The sequence below is a fragment of the Pteropus medius genome, unplaced genomic scaffold, assembly GCF_902729225.1.
Source record: "Pteropus medius unplaced genomic scaffold, Ma_sr-lr_union100, whole genome shotgun sequence".
NCBI lineage: Eukaryota > Metazoa > Chordata > Mammalia > Chiroptera > Pteropodidae > Pteropus > Pteropus medius.
Genome location: NW_024342473.1, coordinates 16316248 through 16341744, shown reverse-complemented (window position 1 = coordinate 16341744; position 25497 = coordinate 16316248). Strand labels below are relative to the sequence as shown.

General features: G+C 42.1%; 1 protein-coding gene across 2 annotated transcripts in view; it reads right to left on the bottom strand.

The window, feature by feature from the left end:
- The window catches only part of RORA (RAR related orphan receptor A), a 675046-nt gene that overhangs the window by 389705 nt on the left and 259844 nt on the right, over positions 1-25497 (bottom strand). Inside the window, exon 3 of one of the 2 annotated variants that reach the window (XM_039865419.1) lies at positions 13642-13743. The exons of the other annotated variant lie outside the window; for it this stretch is intronic. Coding sequence (XP_039721353.1) covers positions 13642-13743 — 102 coding nt within the window. The remainder of the gene's footprint in view (positions 1-13641; positions 13744-25497) is intronic. 2 annotated transcript variants of the gene reach the window in all.

Here is a 25497-nt window from a genome sequence, read left to right as displayed (position 1 = left end):
ACATGCTTATTTATACCACTCGCATGGCAGGATAATTTGCAGCTACATAATTTCATGGTAATTAAATTGGAATTGCCAGGTAGACACTAGATACTTTGGAGGTGCATGTTTATCAACAACTGGCTACCTTAGAATTATCCATTAATGACATGATTAGTTGTGGCCTTGTAAGAAAGGTCGTTATGTAAGGGACTTTATCTTTCCATTCTCAATTCACAGAAAAAGCAGGGACCTCGGAGGTACCAGGAACAGTTTCTTTTTCTCTCAGAAGAGGATGCAGTTGTGCAGGTTTGTCCTATTTCTGGACATGTCTGGGTGCCCTGGTGACAGCGAGGGGGCAGAAAGTGTGAGCTTTAGCAAAGGGTACAGGCACTGAGATATATCAGGCTAGTCTCCACATCCGCGGAGCAGGGCACAGGTGAGAATTACCAACTTGAGGAGAGACTGAGAAGGTCAGAGAAGCCATGTTTGAGGTAAGGGGCATGTGAGTTAGGAGGCTGAATGACTGCTTGGTTGTCTGCTCTGTGGAGACCAGGAAAATGTAAGTTATAGAAAGGAGGCCAGAGGGAGAGAAGATGGTGGATTCCATATACTAGTGGTGCTATGAAAAGGCATGCAGTTCATGTAATATATACCGGGCATATACCACCCCCAGAAAACAAAACTGGTCCTAAGGCTGGTTTTCTTGGCAACCATATCCTCCTTGTTCCTTCCTCTACATCCTCTCAAGTTGACTATTCTCTGAGGTTATTCTTGCTCTTTATTTTCACTGGATATCACTAGGCATGAGGAGGAGAAACTCGCATAATGTGATGGGTTCTTAGTTCTCCCCAGGAGCACTGTGCTTGGCGCATGTAGAATAAGAGGATAGCTGGCTCTTTAGAACTGTAAAGTGCCCCTCACTTAAAAGAGGAGAAACCCAGGGCATAGAATGAGTGAAGGTGCTGTCCAAAGTAACACAGCATATAAATGGCAGAACAAGGCCTGGAAGGAGCTTCCGTCACAGCCAGGTGATTTTCCATACTGCAACTCTGTCGTGAGGGAGGAGTTGTTGATGCTTTCAACTTGAGACTAGGCGAATTTAAATAATAGCTGTGCAGGGAGTGCCTCAGCATCCATCATAAAAACTACTCTGAGATAATTTTTTTCTTTGCCTTCTTAAATAACCTTATACAAAGACTCCTGTATCCAAATTCCTTTCAGTGGTGGAGAGCAGGCAGACTTCTGTTCCTCTTGGCCTGAAATGCCTCCTACTATCAGATGAGAACTCTGCAGTGCATGATGAATTCCCCTTTTTTCCCTGGCTGCTAGGAAGCTCAATTTTTCCTAAGGCAGTTTTCATTATAATTTTCTTTCTCTCTCACTTGATACCTGCTTTTGTAGTAGGTAGACTGCTTTGATCTTTTTGTACCTGTGGTTTTTTACTATAAAATTTCTGGATGAAGATGGAGCTATCCACCAATCAATAAATAACAAGAAACAAATAATAACCTTAAACCTTGGGGTTCGACCACACAGAAAATAAAAACGTACAGAATTTACAGATAAGTTGGGAAGGATCCTACACCCTCCTATTCTACATATAAGGAGCAATGGAGGAAAGTTCAGTTTTAGTGAGAAGGAACGGTAGGCAGAAGAGGCCAGTTCTTTTATTAGACTCACTCCAGCAGCAGAAACACTATCTTGTTCCACTAACCATTATATCCAGAAGAGTCACAGTCAGAATAAAAGGCTTCTGAAGACCTCGGAGTTGTGCGATTAGGAGAGAGAACTATAATACCTCGGAACACATTTAATAAACAACAAAGAAAAGCAACTGACATTTCCTGGACTGTTGCAGTGTCTGGTGCTGTCCGTGGTATCTACCTATTTACCTACCTATGTTTTCTCTCTCTCCCTCCCTCCATCTATCTACCATTTTATCATTCACCTCTATTGTCTTTCTAGTTAACCTTTTTCTAATTTTACTTTAAAATTCTGTCACCTTTATTCTTGCAGATAAGGAAGCAGAGATTTGGAATCAGGTTATTATTTTTATGGTCAAATAATAAATAGACATGGGATTTCAATCCATTCTCATTTGTATCTGAAGCCCACTTTGTTTTCTACCATATCACCCACATCCTCAGGCAATCACTGTCTCCTGGAGATGTCATTAGTAGGCCACCCATTTTAGGTCTGTCTTAGGCTTAAGGTCACCAAGATTTACCAGCACCCTAATTGGACACCCAGGAAGGACAGGTTGCGGGGCACAGGAATGAAGTGTGAGGATGACCTGCCTAACCAAGGGGAGATGCCCATTCCCTTGGGTACTTAGTTAACCATGCGCTATTACAATAGCTACTTTCCATCCTTCAAAATGCAGCTGTAATGATACCAATGTTATAACATTGACAAATCTTCAAGTATGCTAAATGTCAAGATGGGTTTTATTAAAGTTATTTTATGACATATGTTTTGTTGTTGATTGTTTAGATGAGAGTATTTATATTTCTCTATTATATGATTTTTGAGGTCCTGGAATGACATGCTATTATGTTAAATCGCAGATGCAGGACACTTCAGAGTAGTGCTTTTCCTGCACTAAACTCATTTCAAAAAAGATTCATGAAGCACTGAAGGCCTGGACTGGGACTCAGAGTTCATCAATGTTGGACCAGAATATCAAGGCTCAAACCTCCAATCTTGGATCTACATCGGTGTCTTCCAGGACCCCACATTATTCCCCAGTCTTACTAATCACATAGAGTAGTTAATTTCTTAATCTGTTCAGAGAGAAATGAGCAATATGACAGAAAGAAGAAAACTGGAGCCCCTGACCTACATACACCTACTGTCAGCCCCTGTCATTCCATCTCTAGGAATATGTACAACAGAAATCCATACTCACGTCCATTCAAGGACATGTATTGAAATGTTCAGAGATCCACTACTCATAAGAACCCCAGAGTGGAAATTCTCCCAATTCCATCAATGACAGAATGGATAAATTGTGGCATATTTCTACCATGAAATACACAGCAATAAAAAAGAAAGACCTGTCAGCAGCAGCAGCACCATGGATGAATTTCACACTCATAATATTAGGCAAAGAAGATATAAGAGTACGATTCCATTGATATAAAGTTCAAAATAAATGCAAATCTTGGCTAGGGTGCTAGAAGTCAAGATAGTGGTTACCTCTGAGGAGGGATTGAGACTGGCAAGGGCAAGAGGTACTTCGAGGATGCTGGTACTATTCTATTTTTTGATGTGGGTCTAGGGTATTTGATGTGGTCACATAAAAATTCATTGAGTTGTACAAATATGATTTGTGCACATTTCTGTATATGTGTTAAACTTCAATCAAAAGTTAAAGAAAAAGATCAGGGTTCAATTCCCAGCTCTGCCGCTCACTGTGTGACTTTTGGAATTCATTTTACCTTTATGCTATTGCTTTTTCATCTGAGAAATCAGCACAATACAACCCACTTATAGGGATGTTGTGTGAATATAATAAGAGGCCACATATAAAATACCCAACCCTGAACCTAACACATGGCAGCTGCTCAATAGATTTGTTATTTAAATATTTTAATATGAAAATTATTGAATATACATGGAACTTAAAGAGGACAGTGTAACTAACCCCCATAGATCCATCAATCAGATTCAATAATTATCAACCTAGGGTCAATCTTGTTTTATCTAACTCTGTCTCTCCAACCACTCTCCAACCACTAAAAAGAAAAGTATATTTAGGACACATATTTTTGTCTATATATACATAGAGCAGTTTGCATTTCTAAGAAATAACTTTTAAAAAACATAATCATAACATCATTAATCTTAAATACGACTACTGCTACATATCAAGTCTCCCTGATCACCTTAAGAATGTCTTTTTATAACTGGTTTGCCCAAATCGAGATCCAAACAAGGTCTACTGGTGTGTATTTTTTCATTCTTCATTCATTTAATCTCTTAAAAAATCACAAGGGCAATGGCTAGAAAGGCTGTCTATGATATCTACCACCAATCACAGAATGGTGGAGAAGGAAAAAGTGCTGTTACGAAGGCTCCTGAAAACCCCCAGAGTTTCTGTCTATAGCACTCTTCTGAACTCTTTAGAACCATGGATGGCTGCTGTCACTGTCAAAAGTAGATCTGACACAATAAAGGAAAGACCCTTTACCCCAAGAGTGTGAATACAAATAGTAGAGCACTTACTATTGCCACACAATATAAAACTGGTCTCAATTGTTTAGATGAAACAAGTGTTTCAAGCTCCTCACATGTACACACTGCCAAAATTAAGGTGAAAGCTGCATTTTGCATCTTTTCCCTCTTCTCTTTCAGTTTCATCCTGTTGTTATCTTGTACCCTGGATGTCAATTTCTGAGTCTGAGCAATGGCAAGATCACATGCCCAAGCAGTGTTCTACCTTGTGCTGATGGCTTGAAAAAAAAAATACCGTCTCCTGAACTGCAGGGGTACCTTATTGCATTTTATTAAATAATTAGCGAATATTTCTGTCTTCTGTAACTAGATCATGAAGGCCTTGAGGAAAGGGCCCTGATTTTATTCATCTGTGGATCCCCCATTCCAGCATAGCACCTGGCACACAGTAGGTCTTAAAACAAATGCATGTGGGATAAATTAGTGAATAAGAGTAAGCCCATGGGAAAAGCACTGGACTGGGAGTTGGAGGTGTGCAGTCTGTCCTTACCTCTCTCTCTGATTCTTGGGGTGACCTGAGGCAAGCTACTAAGTTCCCTGGGCCTCCAGTAATTTCTAGGTTCTCTTCCAACTCTTAAAAAGTGTCCCCAATTCTAGAATGCATTTACTTATGACTTTGTATTGATCCATCTATTAATTTACACCTAAAGACTAACTAACTGCTAGACAAAGCACTGATGCCGTTCAGAATGCTCCACAGCAACACAACTTTGTTTTGCCAGTTGCTCTATACCTTCTGCACCTCTTGTGTCCTTACCACCAATCACAGTGGCAACAATCTCACCCAGAATTGCCAGAAGGAACCCTCTCATCTAACTCACCCAATGGCATGCCATGTGATAGACATGGTTCAACTAAGTCACCCTGGAAGCTGGAATGAGAAGGTGCTAAGAAGCCTTCTTTTTCTACTTAGTCCATGTCGGACTCCGCTGTGAACAGAGCTGGATGGCTGACCATTACTAGGGGTGGCAGCTGGGCACTGTTTCAGGAGGTGAGCACAGGCAGGGTCAGCCCATTGAAAACTTACCAAGTGGTGAAATTCACCTTGATACTTGCTCTTCTCTCACCTGTCACCCATCTATCCTGTTTCAGAAAAACAAAAAACAAACAAACAAACAAACAAAAAAATCCTCTGGCTCTTAGCTAGTTGACAACTCATCTCTCGAAGGTGTTAGTTGATGACTTCTCTGAGGCTTAAGTTGTAACCAATATGGGTGCTGGGAGAATGGAAGGGAGGTGCTGAGTTATATTTATTCCATCCTTTTTTTTTACTCATTGAAATTAAGCAAGCAACTGGGATAAATAGTTTCTTAATTTTCAGAAACTATCTTATTGCACACCACTGTCTCTAATATATACATATGGTACAAAGACTTAAAAACACAGATTAGAATAAAGAATAAACCTAAAGTCACCACATACTATAGTCCTTTTAAATTACAGAGCCTAGATTATTTTCCATATACTTATAAGTGAGTATATTTCTTATATGACCATAATCATACTTCTAACCCATCATGTTTTATAGAATTCTATTTCTAATGAAATACAAATTCTATTCTATTCTATTCTATTCTATTCTATTCTATTCTATTCTATTCTATTCTATTCTATTCTATTCTATTCTATGCTAATTCTAATGAAATATAATGCATGTAGTTCTATTATATGGTTGCATTTTTAATCTACCGAAGTGGGGAACTGTATTTTGAGAGGGAATTCTTAATAGAAAGCTTCTATGATACAAAGGAATTAATGTTTTGTGGTAAGAACGAATTGTTAAGGCAAAGAGTCTTTCCTAGCCCACCTTCAAATCTCCAGGCAGAGAGGCCTCTTTCCTGCTGACCCTCTCACCTGGCCATTCATGTGACTGGTCAGTGCACAAACCCAAGGGTCAACAAAGGCAGGTCTGGGAAAAGAACAGAACTTGGTCAGAAGACTGATTTCAAATTCCAACTCTGACTCTTGCTGGCTCTTAGGCAAGTTACTTAACCTTTCCATGTTCAGATTCCTCATTAATTAGCAAAGCACAAATACACAGTAAAATTAATTGGTAAGACAGCAATATACAGGGTGGAATAAGAGAAGGAACCAGCTAGAGTGGTGAACATGCATCGAAAGGATTCCAAGGTAACCTACCAATTCAGAAAGTTCCTTCACATCACACCTTGATAGGTGGATCCCAGCTTCAGCCACAATTCTAGGAGTCTCTCTCAATAGCATGGTTTGAAAGTTGTCAGTTTCTCAGTGTTGGAACATCTCCCAGCTCAGAGTCTGTCACCTTCAGATTACCTGTCTTCTCTAAATAGGATTGATTTCTGAAGGAGCATTTAAAATGCTCTCACATTCACATCTAAAGGAGATGGCCAGACAGGTGAGGCCAGCCCAGAGATATCGAGTTATATACATTGTTAGGGTCCACAAAACACCTCTCTGTGTCCTCTGCATCCCCAGGGTCCCACAGTACGAACAACACAGCGTCTGTATGGCCCAGTCATAGCCTCTAACCCTGCAGGACTGTTTATCCTTAGAGGGGAGTCAAGGCCATCCCTAGAGAGGCCCACATGGAGCTTTGGCCCAAGAGTTCCACAACTCAGGAAAAGTACTCTACCCCTGACTGGGCAGAGATAAGCAGACAGGCCATTGGAGGTGGGGGTACGTTGCTTCTCTGGGCCTCAGTTTCCTCAACAGGAGCATGGGAAATTGGCCCTGATGAGTGTCAGGATTCCTTCTTGCTCAAAATGTCATGAACCTGTAAGTTCTTACTCATTTTTATGTTCTGCACAGTGCCTGCAATAACATATGTTCTTAGTAATACTGCTGAATGAAAAAGCAATGCATAAATAGATGGAAACTCTGTGCTTGGCAGGAATGGAAATAAAATGGTTGAAGAATTCTACTCTAACTCATCACATGGTGTTAAGCAATGATCAGAACTGCTGAAGCTGTATCTGGCCTGAATGATCTGACATGTATGGAGGACCCCTAAGGGCAGCAGGATGGAGTATACTGAATTGGAATTGCTATTGACCACCTAGGACAGAAGGCTGCCAGGTCAGGGACCAGAAAACATTGCAAGGAGAAGGTACTATTTTAGACAGTATACACTAACACTTTTGGAGACCTCTCTCTATTTGCATTTTTTATAGTCTGTACATATAGTACTAACACATCACTATTCAAAAGCCAAATGTCCCAAGATGCAGGGTCAGCCATCCAGGTGAAGAACTTGGAAGAAACTCTATCTGACCTGGCATCAGCTGGCACCTTGACTCTTTACATGTTCTATGAGCCCTTGGAAAATTCTCACACCCTCATCGGGCCTATGGACTCAGCAATGCTTGGGGAATAGAGTCACTTGGGGAATAGACCACCGACTTCCTGTCTCCATCCTGCCCCAGCCCCAACCCTTGGAATACTGGCTTTCCAGTGAAACAAAACATTAAATCGCATTTTAAGTACACTGATAAATCTTTCCAGAGAGCATGTTTGGCAACATGTAGCAAAACTTTAAAACAGGCATATACCTTGTCCTTGCAGTAGGAAATAATTTGACAAATGCACATGTACCTGGGTGTTCCTTAATCTTGTTTATAAAAGAAAAATCGGAAACAACTTAAATGTCCCTTAATACTAACATATCGGTTGAATACATTATAATTTATTGATGAATGAATTACTATGTATCATAAAAATGATGATGCACAAATATGTCACAAATGACATCCAAAAGATATTATTGACTGAATAAGACAGTTTATGTGATATTGCCTATACATGTAAATATATCTAGATTATTATACACAAATGACTGGAAGGATACTCACAGAAATGTTAACTTATTACCTGGATCTCGAGATTTGGGATAAATTTTGCTTCTCCCTCCCTTCTTTACAGTTTGAACTTTTCACAGTGAGCATGTTCTTTTTTAGTATCAGAAAAAAAGTATTAGAATTGAAAAGAGTAGAGCTCTCTCTGAACAGGGGAAATGAATTTCTAAGGGTGTATGCACTAGTCAAGCTCATCCTTCTCACGTAACTGATACGAAGTACTTAGCATGTGTGGACCAGTACCCCCAAGAGCTTTCTTTTCTAGCTGCCAGGTAATCGATGCCTGAGCAGAATGGGAGTTCTACTACTCCTATTTTTGTATGAGTCCTAAGGAAATCTTATGTGTGAGTCTGGGAATGCAGGCAAAGAACTTGCCGTATTATCAGCTGTAACATTGATAATGAATAAACTAATCAATAATCATTTACCAAGGCCCATCTATATCCTTAGCAGGACACAGCTGATGAAAATTTCAAACATTATTATTAAATGACACTTCTCTCAATTTTAAATATAGACCTAGCCCCTTCCTTCCTCTTCCCATTTCTAACTACAAGAGATTAAGAAACCCAATCCTTATAGAATGTCAGAGATTTAAAGACCATACAGTCCAATGTCCTCATTTTACAGAGTAGGATGCACATTATAGAGAAAATAATTCAAGTTGGATACTGACAGAGATTAGATATTGAAGAGATTAGAACCAAGGTCTTCTAGTCCTGTGTTTTCAGTCCTGTGCTCTCTCCACCTTCTTCACAGCCATGCCCTTGTTTGGGGCTCATATTTTCTTTTGCTTAGTTGACTGTAATAGTCATCTAGCAGGTTTTTCCTCCCCTGGTCTCTTCCATGTTAAAGCTCACTCCACCCTGGCACCAGAGGAGCTCCTTAAATATTGATCTGACCATATCTTTCCTATGAATAAATCTCTACATGTTCCTCATGGCCTTCAGAACAAAGAGCAGGCTTCTCAGCATTTCACATGAGCCTCTTCAAGATCTGCTCCTGTTCTAGCTTCATCCTCCACCCTGAGCCTCCCACCTTTTAAATTCACACTATAGTCCGACCAAGCTCAACTATTTGTAATTTTTCAAACAGCTGATGTACATATTTGTGCTTTTACTCTTTGCCATACTCTGCCTTATTTGCTCACAAAACTCCTACCCTTCCTTTAAAATCTAACTTAAGTATCTTGGAAGCCTTCTCTGAGTCCCCAAGCACAGTTATGCTCCCTTCCATGTGCTCCTGTCGAATCCTGGGAATGGCTCTATAATAGCACTCAATAATTGTGGAGTGCCTCTACCTTCCCACCAGAGTGCAATCTCCTTGAATTCTTTAGTTTCATCTCATTTGTTTTGTGAACACAGATGCTGACACAGGGGTGAGAGTAAATAGTAAAATTTTGGAAAATAAAAGAACGACTAAATGGATGACTGGATAGATAAATGAACGAAATCATGTTGCCATTCCTTTTATTCAGAAGTTCTTTCCACAGGATGGAAACTTCTGGAAAGCAAGAGCAACAAGGAAAACACCTGGCATTTTAAAAGGCAATCTTTTACAACTTATGGACCATGGTGACACCCTGGATAAGTAACCTTACACACACACACTAGCTGAAAATACTGCATGTTCCTTGCTGTTACATAAAAAAGAGTTTATTACAAGGGACTATCCTATAAGTACTTAAGGATTAAATGAATCCTTAAGTACTAACCAGCTCTTGAAAACACAAATAAAATTCTAGACTGCAAACTCGTGGAAGTCAACAACACAACTATACATACCCAGCATGCCTTAGAACCTCATATACGGCAGGACCTCAGAAGACACTATTTACCAAATGAATAAACTAATCGATAATCTGGAATGGAGGTGTTAAATAACACAATGAGCAGTGAAGAGCAAACTGTCGTTTTCTTAGACCCTTTAGAACTAAAAAAGGCTGAGATGATCCAATCTGAAACCCTCGCTTCACCAGGAAGGAATCGGAAACTCAGAGAGATCAATGACCTCCCCAAAGTCCCACAGCAAATTCATGAATAAGCTAGGACTGTGTTCGGGTCCTCTGATGGTTTGTCCTGTGCTATGCTGACTTTCTAGGCAAGCCTAAAGCAAAGATGGCAATCACATACAGAGCACTAGGCGCAGGCTTCTCTAGAGTGTGCCAGACAGCAGCACAGGCTGGGAGTGAAGTGCACAGCTAATCATCCCCAGAGACATTCACTTGAGCTGCCAAAGGTTGTTCTTTTTTTTTTTTTCCTTCCCAAACAAATCTTGAATTCCTTGGTGAAAACTGTCTCAAACCAAAGAGCAGCCACATTATTGTGCCCCCTCCCCATCCCCTCCTTTGTTCTTCTCTTTGAGCTGGGTCTACTGGAGGAGCATTGTAAGGTGCCCCTGCTGGGTCTACAAGGTCCCTTTTTGGTTCAATTAATGAGCCATAAATAACCCAATGAAGGTGTCAACAAAGAGGGTAATTTATCATACCTTGTCAGGAGAGCCAGCCTTGTGAGGCAAACGCTCATTCACCGTCTGGTGCAACATGTTAAGATTTATTCCTGGCCAGATCTCTCTCCTCCTCCAGGACCCCCCTCCCCCAAACCAAAATTTATCTTCCACAGGAATCCTCACAGGTGTGCTGCTTTGACAAATAAGCTATGAAGTCCAGTATTCATCACTGGCTGGTCTTTGTTGGGACTAAGGCAGCAGGAAATAAATTTATTTTAGAGGGAAGGTACTTGTGATTCAAACATGCTCAAGGGGAACAGCGAGTTTATTTCCATCTTCCTGGTTCTGCAAGAGGAGAAGGGGGAGATAATGCTAGGACAGCCTCTTTTTTCACTATTTACTACTTGGTGGAAGAACAGCCAGTACTTTACTGAGATGGTGCCCTCAGATGCCAGTCTGAAAGCTCCAGTCACATACTCTTGGATATGTTGGGCTAGGCAACCTTACCCTGGAGTGGAAAGTGCTATAAGATATCTCAGATGCTCAGAATTGCTGTACCAGGAGGTTTTCCAGCTTTGTGATTTAACTTCTAGCATCCCTTGGAGTGCTGATCCTGAAATGTGAGTTTGCATAACAGCCGTTTGGGGGTGCTTCTTAAAATACAGATTCCTAGACTTTCCCACCCCTTAGAGATTTTGATTCAGGAGGGAGAAACCAGGGATTTGTATTTTGACAAGTTCTTCTCTTCCCCTTGCCTTCCAGTAATTCGGATGCGTATGATTTATGGCACATAAATAGTTTGAGTCAACAAGTGCTACTTGGTGTCTGCAGTGCCGTCCATTTGAACATTATGCAAAGATAGAAAGGTTTTATATTTGTGCTGATCCTGCAGCCAGCAGTCACTTGTGGCTACTGAGCACTTGAAATGTGACTAGTGTGAGAGAGGAACTGAATTTCTTAATTTTATTTAATTTTAATTAATTGAAATTTAAATTGTCACATGTGGCCAGTGGCTATCGTGTTAGACAGCGTAGCTCTAGTTCATCACTCTGCTTATCTAAATTCTGCAGAGCATGTACAAACTGAAAAACTCAATATGTACATAGGACCTGATAGACCAGTCTCCTCCCACACCCCCCTTATCTTGCCAGCTAATAAATACTGTAAGCCCCTGGGGTGTGCCCTATTTAGTCACTCGTGAGCAGGAGGCGGGGGAAGCATATCCTCCTGCCTCCATTCTCAAGGTCTATACAAGTGAAGAGACAGAGAGATCCAATTTCTTAAGCATCTTCTGTGGGGCTATGAGAGATTGATCTGAGAGTAAAATACGGTCCTAGTCCCTGAGACCAGATCCCTTCCTTCCCAATACAAAGAGAGAAGATAAATACATAAGCAATCCAACACCAGATGGCACAGCATGATAAATGCTCTAAGAAAGTCCTGGGATTGTCACAGAAAACACCTAAAGAAGCAAGGGGCCAGGAATCTAGCCTCCTCTAGCTAATGTTGTGAATGGTTCTGGACATGAGACATTCTTGCCCCACTTTGGAATTAATAGAACAATCGACTAGTTAATTGTGCCCAACTTACTGAGAGAACTTGGGCTTCGAAATGCCTTCCCTGAAGTGTCCAAGGTAGATTCCCTACTATCTCTACCATGCTGAGATGGGACCCACCTCTATAGTCACAGGTAGCATGTGTGACTGTCATAACCTGCTTCCCGCTAGCCTTTAAAGATTGTGACATCCATGAGGAGAGAACTGGGCTCATTTCTCTCAGAACCCCAGGGCCTAGCCCAGTGGCTGAGACGGGAAGGGCACAACCAGTCTGCACTAAAATGACATGGACTCACATTTTCCCAGGTGAGGGCCCTAACGTTCTGCTTAAGGCTGAGTCAGATGAGCAAGTGGTCCCTGAAAAGCAGAAGTGATCTGTTCTCTGATGGTAAAAGGATGTGTGTGTTCCCCCTTTACAGTGTTGTGAGAGGGACTCAGCCCATACATATACATTTTAAAGGGTCGAGAGGCAAGCCATATGGAAGGGTGACTGGTCAAGGACATGAGGAAAAACTCCCCTTCTGTGAAAAAATTCCGCCTGGGAAAGTGAAGGGTGTGTCTCACTATAGCAGCAGAAAGTTTCGAGGCCTATAAGTGGGGCCCGGCAGACCTGAGGAGGTATGAGGCCTTGGGAGGTAGGCTGCCCCCTGACCCCAAGCACGGATCCTTCATTCCGGAAGGGAATGTGCAGCCCCAGGCTTTTACTAGACCCCCTGCCACCATTAGACACCCACTCCCCACTCAAGCACTCTTTCTAACTCACTCATCTGGCTCATTTGGGGAAGCGGAACCCAGCTGAAGAGGGGGGACGTCTGGCTCCACGTTCAGAAGTCTGGCTCTGCCAATCTCCCCAATTCCCAGAGTCTTTCAAGTCTCGACATTTGATTATCTTTTCTTTTTTTGTCAAGTGGCCTTATTTTGCCTACAGAAAACGGGCACTGGTATCAAAAGTTGTGTGCTTGATGCCAAGACTTAATGCTCCCGAGCATCTTGCACAGGGCCAAAACTGCCTCTCCCTGCACACACAGAGAGTTCGTTCGACAGGAGAGCTCCTTACAGGTCACAGGTCACCATGAGTTCCTCCTAACCAAAAAAAGCGAGGTGCTCTGGCTAAAATCTCAGTCTTCTACCCAAACTATTCTGCCTCACAATGATAACAGCTCAGACCCAAAAGGGTTGGCTGAGTCCTCCAGCTAAATATTCATTTGATCAACATTAGCTCGATGTTAAGGAACCATGCTGAGTCAGTGAATTAGCTTGGCACTCCACTCAACGCAAACTAAATGTTGGAAAGTAGGGTTAGAAATTTACCAACGGGACCTGTTCTAATCCTGAATTCTAAAAGCAATCTCTAGAAAAATATTGAATTGAGATGTTTAAAAAAAATCCAGTGGTCAGGGTAAAGGAGCACCTTCTGTTTGGAATAACACAGCAGTACCAATGTTGTTGAATTCAATGTTGTTATCCCTCCGAGTGGAGAGATGTCATGGCGCTTGAAATTTCAAAGATTACTATGGGGAAATGTGAGAGACCCAAGAAGGCAAAGATGCTTGAGATGCAGTATATCAAGACATAAGAAACGGAGGTACCATGAGCAGACTTGGACCAAATTCCATTCCCACCAGGATCCTCAGGCAAGTGGTTGCAGGAGAAGGCAGATTCTTGTAAACTCTGGGACATTCTGGACCTTCCTAAAGATAAACCATTAGGAACCATCAATTCACTCAGAAGTCACAACTGTTCATTAATAATTGTGGAAACTGAAGCCTCCTTAAGATCAAACAATTAGCAGGTAAGAAAAAAAGCTTCGTCTGTTTATCTGTTACTACCAAGTGCCAAGTTTCTCTATGCAGAGCAAGGAAATGATTTCCATGCAACAGCTCAAGATGTGCAATTTTGCATTTGCCTGAAGCCATGGCACAGCGGCTCCCTTCAGATCTCGCATGCTACCAGCCACTGGCAGGGCGGGTAACTGGTTGGGAAGCCTCCCAGGAAACCACAGCTCCTACAAATGACTCAGTAGGTGGTTCTGACTCCTATGAGTCAGAACCAAGCCCAAGGTGCAGCTCGTGCCAAGGTTCAGTGGCACTGTTGAGATGCTCTGGGCTTGGCTGGTATGGGATACTGAGGACCTCTGGTGTTCATCTACAAAAGGAGATGCTCTTTCTGATAAGCGACCAAGGAGTAGGGACCAGAAAAGCAGCTGACATCACTCAGTGGCTCTCTCTCTTGCTTTCCCAAGCCCTGGAGAGTTATGGTGGCTTTCTGTATCAGGTGACCTGAAATTTAAAAGCTCGCTCTTCCTTCTTCCAGGAGCTTCCAGGCTGCTTCCCAGTCATGAATTGTGGACATGGAATACCTAGCTCTAGCTTTGATTCTGCTGCTTCCTAGGGCTATGACTCTAAGCAAGTCTCTTACCGGAAATCTCATGTCCTGCTCATCCCAATTTTACTGTCAGCTCATTCATCCTCTAGTGCTGTGAAGATCACACCAATCTCTTAACCTAGACTCTCCCCTGGCTCCCCAGCCTGTGAAATCATGTTCAACCTTCTTAGCCTGGTATTCAAATCCCAATTTACCTTTCAAGATTCATCTTCTGTTTCTCTACATATAGCTTATGTCCTGGGCAAACTTGACCACTCACTCTTTCCTGGAGCAAGTGTGCTTCCCATGCTCCATGCTCCTGCAGGTCCCTTTACTTGAGATGTCTTCTCTCTGCCTCTTGAAGTTCTGCCCACCCTCCAAGGCTTAGATCAAATGCTACCATTCCTCCACACAGCTTCCCCAGATCACCTCTTAGGAAATCCCTTTGATCTCTGACTACACTTTGTTGGCACCTTCCTATTGAAATAGCACCCTGTTTTAAAATGTCAGCCTTTGCGTGAATGACTTATGTCTCCCCTTCTGGATGGCATACTCCTTAACGAAGGGTGGGAGGTGAGGGGCCTGTCTTATTCCTGTTGTATTTCCCATCGTACCAGTTTTTACAAGTTTGTACTAAGGAACAATAGGATGAATTCAAAATTATCTAGATGGATGTTCTACCATTATTTACAGCTGTAGTATTTTATCCCAGAGGTGGTTGCACTTCAGTAATAGAAACCAGCCTAGCTATAAGATTTTGATACGGGAAAGGATAGAAGCATTGGTACCATCCATTCTGTTGGCCATGCAATATCTTTGGGTGTGTGCTCAGACTCCATGAACCAGATGCAGCATCTGCTCTAAAAGGGTCCAGAGCACCTGGGCGCCCTCATTTCTCAATGTGATGAGAGGTGCACTGAAGGCTGATAGTCATTCTGGTAAAAAACAAAAAAACCAACCAAAATAACAACAAAAAAAAACCACACCTACTTAGCATAGCACCACTTCAGCTCTACACCATATGTATCAACAGGGGTGTGCGCAGTGCCCTCCTGGCAGCAAGCCAGGTGGAGATTTGAGGGCTGGAGTTTGCTGTGCTCAGCAGGTGGCCTTGATCTATGTTAATGAGGTTCCCTTTTCTGTGTTACCAGCTAACAAGGAAAAGTGCCACCTGGCCTGCCTCATGCGTAGAGATACTCCCCAAAGCTTCTGCGACTGTCCCATGCTGGCCCAGTGGGATCCAAATGTGTGTCTTTGCAGGGGGAAAGAGGAAGTGTTTCTAAAGCTCTCCTTCTCACTTCTCACTTTCCCTCAAGAGACGAGACCGATGTTCTCAGACTTTGGCAAGCATCAAGAGTCACCTGGAAGGTTTGTTAAAACAAAGATTGCCGGGCCTAAACTCCAGAGACTCTGATTCAGCAGTTCTGGGAACAAGGACCAAGAATTTCTATTTCTAACAAGTTCCTAGTGATCTGATGCTACTGGTCTGGGGACCACACTTTGAGAACCATTGCTCTAGGCTACCCTAAGAAAGGTAAATGAAAACCATCAGAGGTTGGACAAAAGACATGTGACTGTCTCCCTGCTTCGATGCTTTCCTCCACTAAGATCTTCCCCCTACTCTGACAGAGAAATCACCTTTCAGGAGCACTCATCTGCCTCCACTGGTGCCATTACCTCCGTTGCCTCCTCCTTGCCTATAAAATAAAACTCAAACTCCATAGCCAAGCTCAAGTCGACTAAGCTCTAACTGTGCCAGTTACTGTTCTAAACCTTTTACACATTAACTCATTTAATCTACATAATTCTATGCAGTAGGTTTTATTATTATCCTCATTTTAGAAATAATGAATCCCACAGTGAGCCCTCAAGAAATATTTTCTGAATGAATGGATGAAAGGACCTCATAAGCATTTACGCCGTGACTACAGAAGGCTGTTTCCATGCCAAGGGAAGCCATCAGAAAGTGAAGAATTGGCTTGCCAACCGGTTATTTGTTCCCGTACCATACCAAATAACCCATTTGCCTGCAATTGGCTAGATATTCTGGCTCTGCGTAGACATCTCCTCACTGGGAAGAAAGCCAGAGTTAATCCCTCACAAAGGGTTGTTTAATAATAACCAGAAACCGGAGAAGCGCAGAAAGGAACACAGTGATCCCATACAATCTGAGGAAAATGGACTGCTCGGGATCATGGCATTCACACTGCCAACGAGGGCCCCTGGTGCAGCCTGAGGTTTCTTAATTTTTATTATAAAAATAGAACATGAATATGTCTCTCCTGATTATCACCAAGTGCACCAGCAAAACATCTACAGATGCATATTACTCTAATGCAACACTAACGCTCACATTGGAACAGAAAACCAGGTCATCTTTGAAAGTCTATAAATGGACAGCCCTCTCTGTCTATTACTTATTTATGTTTCCCGCCTTTTGCTTAACCAGCCTTGAGGCCCAAACAGAGAAAACACACTATACATAAAGCTACCATTACAGATAAATAAAACATCAGACTCAAACTGGTAGCTTCAGCCTTCACTGCTTTGGAGGGGCTAGAGTTCATCGGCTAGATGCCGCATAAATGATCAGCAAAATGAGACCTTTTGAGACTAGGGCAGGCAGGTCATTCCTAAGATTTGTGCTCTTCCCAGAAGATACTCTCAGCTTTGTCCTTTCTGGAGAACATTCCTGTTTTCTGTGGATAGATGATAATGGTTGCAGAGTGAGTTTGAATCGAAATCGCTTTAAGTTAGGTAAACTGAGATTGATGTTAAATTTATCACCAGTTGAAGTTTCTGGGTCACCTCCAAGGGTTTCCCCACATGGCCTGCCCTGCAATTAACCAGCCTTAGGACCCACCACAGTAATCCTAGCTAGGGGGAAGTCTACACGTCGGAGTCCCCACGTGAAGTTCCAGCAGAAAGACAACCACTCCAGATTCAAGCCTCACTGAAGTCCCTGTAGTATCTATGGCCCTGTGGGGAGCCCCTCTGGGTAAAAGGAAGATCCATCTCTTGGAACAACATCACCTGCCTCACCGTTTACAGTTTTCCTTCTGGCTGCTCACAACAGCCCTCTCTTAGCTGGAACAAACTAGGTTACTCTCACCCAGTTCTCAGCTTAGCCTGGTGCTTGGTGACCTGTGGAGTGGCTCTGCTGGAGAGATCTGGTGTGATGAAGCACAGTGGGATGTTTCCAGAAACAGCCTGGATGGAGAAGCAGAGGGCAACCTTACATACCTGTCACCCTCAACCTCTTAGCTACAGAAGTGAGAATGACCGCCTCAGCAACCTCTCCATCATCATCGCAACCGTCTATCCCAAACACAGATCACAGATGCTCCATCCAGCTCTGAGAACAACTATGTGCAGTAACCAGTACAGGCTACTCTGCCTTAGCAACAGGTACTGCCCTTGACTATGCAGTGGCAGTGGTCAAGGAATAAGCCCTTGTCTTCTACACATCCTCTTTTCTTGTGTGGAGAGCTAAATCTCTCTTAGTTAGAAAAATCAGCAGTTTATACTGATTAAATGTGTAAGACAGGCATTTTGATGGGGCAAGGAAAGATGGTAGAATTCTCTAGATGCCGAAGTCTCTGTTTCTGAAACAATTCGAGTAAAACCACTTCAACAGATATAAAGCACTGTGCTGAAGAAGGGTGTGATTATTAGACAGAGGTAGTATTAGATCTTACGCTCTGTGAAGGGAGGGGAATGTATATCTTTTATTTTTTATCTAATGATAATAATTGCAAACACTTAATGTGCACCAGGCACTGTATGAAGTGCTTTATATTGGATTACCCAAAACAAAACAAAACAAAACAAAACAACAAAACAAAACAAAAAACAAAAACCTGAGGCACACAGCTGGCATGTGGCAAAGATGGAATTAGAACTCCAGAAGTGTGACACCAGAACTCAGACTGTTCCCCGCGGCTGCACAGTTTACCTCAGAAGGGCTCAGAAGAACATGAGGCCCAGCGTCAGCACACTTCAAAATGCTTCTAATTGGCACTGACCTTGAATGTGGTAGTTGCTCAAGAGTGTTTCTTCTCTGAGTGATTATTATTATTCACTTCATAAAGCTTTTGTCTTGGTAAGAAAAGACTCACTCTCATCAGTTGGAAAGCCAAGTTCTTCTAAGCTTGAGGAAATCCTGCCTCATTAAACTCATAAGATACCAGACAGCACAGGAAAAGCTTATCACAGATATCCTGAAACTAAGTGTGACCTCTTGGTTGAAAACATTGACAATTCTTCCTTCTACACCTTGGGGCAGAAAATGTATTATTGATCCTTAAAGTCCATTCTCATGGGTGATTCCTCCAATTCCCTGAATTCCAACTTGGGCCTTCATAATACAATAAGAGTCTGGTTCCACCAAGGCAGCAAGGTGCACACAAGAGAGATCTCAACCAGCGAGTTTTGAACTATGACTTCGGGGTTCAAGTCTCAGCTCCTATTTGAATGACCTTGAGCAAATCAGTGAACCACTTTGTGATATCATCAGTAAAGTATGGCTGATATCCGTAATAATGTGACATAAACCCACGTACCTCAGAGGTTCACAACCAGGATCGATGAAGATACTACATGTGAAACCATCTATGAGCATAAGTAACAAAAACAGCAATGGTAACTAACATTTCTTGACTGCTTACGTGCCAGAAACCTTACTAAGTGGATACTAACATCTTCGTCACTGGTGAGGAAGAGGAAGGTGAGGCCTCAGAGGGAGAGAATCAGCAGCAGCAGAACTTGAACCAGCAGAAGCGGAACCAGGTTTTCCTGGTGCGTGCATTTTTAGCTAAATTGATATCACCCCTAAGGAGGTGAAAATTGGTTCTTGGGTGCAAAAAAATATTACTCTTTTTATGTATAAGGCATGGCTATAGATACAGCACATAAAGAAATAATACAGTGTATTTATGATCTTAAATTTCATAAGAAGGACAATTAGGAAAAACAATATCGAAACGAGTCTCCTTGGGAGGCAATAATGAAGAAAAACTTGAGAAATACTGGTCTAACTTCACTGCATCATTCCATTTTCCACAATTAATAAAGACAAGTATTGCCATGTTGTTAGGCTCCTACAATGGACAGCTGCATGCAGTGTTCAAACAGCGTCCCAGAAAAGGTGATGGTCACTTTTGTTGCTATTTTGCATGGTCTAGCTCAGAGGTTAGGTGCCAAGAATATAAATACCTTGACATTTAAATTCCAAAGAGTAAATCTTCTGCCGATCAAATAGAAAGTTAATGCATCACTAATGCTACCTATGGTACATATTGTGATCAATTTACATAAACTAGAAGTGGGAAAAACTCATTTTGACATTTTAAATAAAATATTGGGAAAGATAAAAATGATAATTGGGTGTATTTGAAACATTATTATAACTCTGCCAAACCTGTCAATGAGGACACAGCTCTTGGAAAAACTGGAGATTTATGTGTGAATTCCAGCTAATATCTGCACATTAAAAGAAAAGGAACTGGCTTGTTTCTCACTTCTTAAATGAACCAAGCATATTTATGCAGCATGCTTCCAGAAACATGTAAAAGTCCAGTTACTGGCAATGGCTTGATCAAGTTGGTCCATTTTAACTGGAAATATAGTGCTTCCCTCTTCTCGCTCTCGGACTTGCTGCCTAAGCATTCCGGCTCCTGATACCCATGTTGGCCTCCCCATGTTCCCTTCCCACTTTGTCCTGAGCACTGTCTCAGAGACCTCTTGGCATTCCATTCATAGATACATTCATTTCATTCATTTTATTGCATTCGACAAAAGTTGTCCTGCTCTCACAGTGAACCAGGCATTCCTTTAAAAGGGTGGTCCTTCCTTTTCAGTCTGAGAGGCCCAACCATCTAGGCCAGCCTTGCCCAAGGTCCCCACTGAACAAGGGGGGCTGGAGAGGAGAGACTTGCAGTCATCAGAGGTTTCAGTTTGTACAAACTGCCTTTGAGGTGTTCTTCTGAAATGAAGCACGGCAGGGACACACGTGCTCACTTGTAACGCTGGGCAAGGCTGGTCCTGAGGTAGCTGTGATAATCAATCCAGTTGCCATAGCGGCCGTAAGTGTTCATTTACCACTATGTGACCTGGAGCAATAATATATTATGCCTTTCGCCAGCAGGAGCTGTGCCAGCTGCAGCACAGGGCGGCCGTGTCGGCCATCAGTCACCACTCTCCTTCACAACCTTTTGTTCCCTGCTCATTACAGTGAATTATAACAAGGGGACAGCACATTTTTCAGGAGAGTCTCTCCTGTTAGGTTTAAGTGCTAACTCATCCCAGGTTGTTCCAAGTCAGCTGCACTAGCATGAGACAGTATCACCCACCAGACTTCCCTCTTTTCCCTCCCTGAGCACTTAGAATGGGTGAAAAGCAGAGTGAACTTTTCTATAAGGCAAGATAAAAAACCGTTTAACTCTACTTACTATAAATATTGGATAGTGCATTTTGTTGTACTCTGTCATGTCCCCGAAGGCCTGTCGGGATGGTAAATTACATTATAGCACACTAAACAGACCATCGTGTCAGCTTTGGGCCTTGACATTTCTACTTTGAGAGGAGTGGAAGATCCCAAGTCACAGATGAGAAGATCAGGGGCCAACACCTCCACCCATCAGCATTTAAAAAAATGTTTCACTGTAATAGCGATGGCAAACAATCTAAGATCATAAAAATTAGAGACTGGGTCAAAGTATTAAGTGACTAAAAGAAATCAAGGTTAAAACTGTTGGCTAAGATGATTCCTAATAGCCCCAAATGGGAAGCAACCCAAATGGCCATCACTTGGAGAATGGATAAACAAACTTATATCCTGTATCACGTGTACAATGGGGTGCCATTCCAGCAATCAAATGAAATGAAATATTAATACACGCAATGACAGGGATAAATCTCAAAAATATTATGAAAGAGAAAGAAGGTGAACACTAAAGACTATGTACTGTATGATTTCACTTATGTGAAATTCTAGAAAAAAGCAAAACTATAGTGACAGAAAACAGACGTGTGGTTGCCAGGGGTGGAGAGAGAGAATGGAGAGTGAATGGGGCCAGCAGAGTTCTCCAGGGTGAGGCGACTATTCTATACATTGATTTCGATGGTGGTTATATGACTGTATGCAATTACCAAAATTCATCAGGCAATACACTTAAAATTATTGATGATACCTTGATAAATGGAAAGGTAGCAACCTTCTCCCCCAAAAAAGAACAGAAAGCAAAAATGGCTGACTAAAGGGAGTCACCATAATTTTCCTCCTATGTGACACAAGCCCCTACGAGACAGAATTGGTATTAAAAATTGAATCATACTCCTTAAGTAAAATTGAATAAGCCAACCTCATGAGTCTGAACTTGTAGAGACCAAACACTTGACAATCTCTGTTGTATGGTGATAAGTTATATATACTACCAGTATGATGGAAAAGTCCTGTCTGTTTCAGTTCAACTTCTCCTTAATTCAAACTGAGTCTAAACGGCACTAAAATGATGACAGGAATAATTAAGCAGCTGTATGATCTCAGGTAGGTGGTTTCACTTCCCTGGACTCCACGTTTCTTGTTTTCAAAAGTGAAAGAGCTGGACATGATGGCTGTTAAGGCTTTTAAATGGTACAACTGTGCCATTCTTTGATCTTTCCAAGTCTTTTAATGAGTTGGCATCTTATGATTCCACTTAGCTCTTGCGATCCCTCCCCCATAGCTAAAGCTGGCTGGTCTCAATGTCAGCATTTCATAGAATGGGGTGAAGGGCCCTAAGACACTGGGAGGGAAGATGACCAGTGCCATAGGCAACAGTGGAGCCTAATGATGAGACACTCCCATGCGTAATTTCCCCACCTGGACACAGTAGCCAGTTTGTATTATGTCCTCATCCAGAGGTGTTCTTGGAAGATCTCCAGTGACTTATCTGCTTTATTTTCAGTTCCTTGGTGAGTGCTTACATTGTAGTCCAATAAAAACTTTTATATCTAACACAAGGAATTTTTTTAAATCTCACTTTTTCATCAGTTATGAGCCATTCAGAACACAGCACCTGTAATCCAAGACCCCCGCCTCCCTCCATCACTGATCTTTTTTATCTCCTGGAAGATCCTGGAGGTAAGGAATGGCTTTAAATGTTTGCCCTTGAAAAGAAAAGGCATGAGAACTTGATTCTGGTGACCATCATTGCCATCAGTACCAAGAAAATGGCTTGCAAAAGCAGAGCTTCTGTATAGTTAATTGTTAATCTTTGCATCATCCACCAGTCCAGTGAGCAGGCAAATCTCCTGTGTAAAAACAAAAAACCTAAGTCTTCAAGCAAACCCTAAAAGACTGAATGAAAACTTAATCCCTAATATCGTGGGAAGATTTCTATTAATTTTCTGAAAGCACTGATTATTTTTCACTTGATGGTTCTGGCTGAAAACTAAAAAGCCAGTGAAAGCCATAGCTAATTATAACAATAACTATTTATGAAACCTCTAATAATGGTTAGGTATTCTGTACATGATAGATCTTTCAAATCTTACAACTGAATGTGGAAATCAAGTCGTAGTAAGTTCATGCCATAAGCCCAAAGCCACCCAGCTTATAAGCACCCACGTCCGACCAAATCCAAAATCAAAGCTCTTCCCTCTACTGCTTATTTTCAAATTCAAAGATCGGGCTTTTATTTACATTTCTATTCACAAGGCTCATTATGTGTGTTAAGCAAGACATTCTGCAATTATCTGTCCATGGATGAAAAGGTGTGTGTTTAGGTTTCTCATGTCTTGCACTTTACTTCACATTAGCAATGTAGCTTCATGCATACATGTGTGTAAGCAGTGACCTGCAATTAGTTCATAAGATGATAATCACTGGAAAGAATTTTACCGATGATGCTTAGAGCTCAGCTGTTAGAATACTGCATGCATGTTACATGCATACACATACAAACACGTTTGTTTTCTCTTAAACCTGGCTCTGCCACTCCCCCTTCAAAAAACACTTAGTCTTTCACCTTTAGGTTTACGTAAAAACATGATAACAGAGACATACATGGGAACGGAAAGGTCATAGAAAGCTGAGCATAACCAGGGAGAAAAAGACGTAAAAACCCACAACTCCAAGACAGGTCCTTGCTGTCCTTACACATTATGGAACAAACAAGAATAATAATATTATCAAGCCCACAAAGCTCTGCTAGATTTGAAATAGCAGCTTACTGAAGGTGAAATTTATTAAATTTTCTTTTCTCCCCTTGTAAATGGTTGGATAACAACTTCCTATTATTAGGACGCCACACTCTTTTGTAATTGCTTCACCCCACATCGAAGAAAAAAAAAAAGAAAAGAAAAACAAAAACCTGGAGAAAGGGTACAGGTATCTATCTTTGCTGGCATCATGTTCTAAGCCAAGTCCAAGTAGCTATGCACAGCGGCATCTCATTTTGAGACTTGCCCATTTAACTAGCAGTTTAGAAAGAAAGGCGACTTCGCTACGACGTCGTGGGTAAACCCAGAGTGCCAAGTTCGGCAGGACATTTATAAAGTGCGCTGCCAGGTTTAGAGTTTAATTTTTCACATTTCTTGTATTTCTCACATTTTAAATTAGCTTAAGAATGTCATTTCGGATTCTATTCCATCTTGCTCTGGCTCCTGTAGTCAGTCACTCTTCCAAGGCGCCCTTGTTCTTTGCTATAATCAAGGTCGAACTTAAAATAAAATGTTATTTCTTGATCAGCATTCTGAAATGATTATAGTTTCAATGTGAAGGTTTAACCACTGTTTTATAGAACCAGACTAATGAGGGTAAAATGGAGGGTCTCGGTCCAATGAGGGTCGGCATGCACCCCATTCTCCAGGTATAAATCTTTAACCACTGCTGGCTATCTTGGGAACTAGGCAAGAGGTCTGTAATGTAAAGATAAATATATCACCCCCATGTCTTAAAGAAAGCATAAAACAGCCACAGTCAGTCGGCTGACTGTCACTGTGAAGGGAAAACCACACACACACTCACACAAGGTCATCCAGCTGTCAGAGAAACCCTATAAAGTGAGGAGTTGCAACATGGGCTGAACATGAGAAGCTCCTGGGGAATCTTAAAAATTCCTGAGGCCCAGAACACCTCATTCTCATTCCCCCACTCCCCAGGAGTCTGATTTAACTGGTGGGAGATGGAGCTTGGGCATCAGTATTATTTAAAAGCCCCCAGGAGATTCTCATGTGCAAAACGAGGGCTGGACCTCCTGCTCTAGACCCAGCCGGCCTTGGTGGACATAACACTAGCAACTTGGCACAAACCTCTTTATGGACATAGTTGCAGGTAGAAAACTCCCAAATCTGTGCACGGTAAGTAGCAAGGCCCAGAATTCCTGAAGGACACTTCCTGTATTCTGGGAGGACAGGAAACCATTTCTAATGATTGTCACTGTAGAAGGCTAGAAATATGTCGGCAACAAGAGTAACACCTAAAACTGCACAACAGATCCCATGGCTGAGGGTGCTATGTGCCCAGCGTGGTCCAAATCCTACTGGCAGTAACCTGGGTTTAGCAAAAGGCAGAATATGCAGACATGTCAGAGTTTCGACAGGGCCCATAGCTCAGAGATATAACAGATGCTCAGGATGAGCAAAATGAATAGAAATAAACGACAGCAAAAGCAAACAGCTCACACTTTGGTTTTAGAATGGAAAAGCCAGGAGTTGGTTGGCTTAAGAGCAGAGGGGAGGAAGGTTATAGCTGAGTATACCCAGCAAATCTAGCAGTGTGGGACTGGAGTAGAGACAACCTATAAAATATATTTCCCCCTCCATACTCTGGAAATGCAAACTCATGATCATATAAACCACATATGTCATGGGTTGGGGGAATAGGGACGCTAATCTCTCTTTTCCAAAATTCCTGTTGGAAGCAAGGCACTGCAAGGCCGACATATCTGGGGACAGAGCAGAACACTGGCTTCTTGCATGCAGGTGGATGGTGCCAACTGGCCGGCACATGGGGTTGGCTTGTATCCAGGAGATAATGCCTTGTCTGAGCTCCTGTCAGGGGAAATGTTATATCATGGTTGCTGCAGATGAGAAGGTGA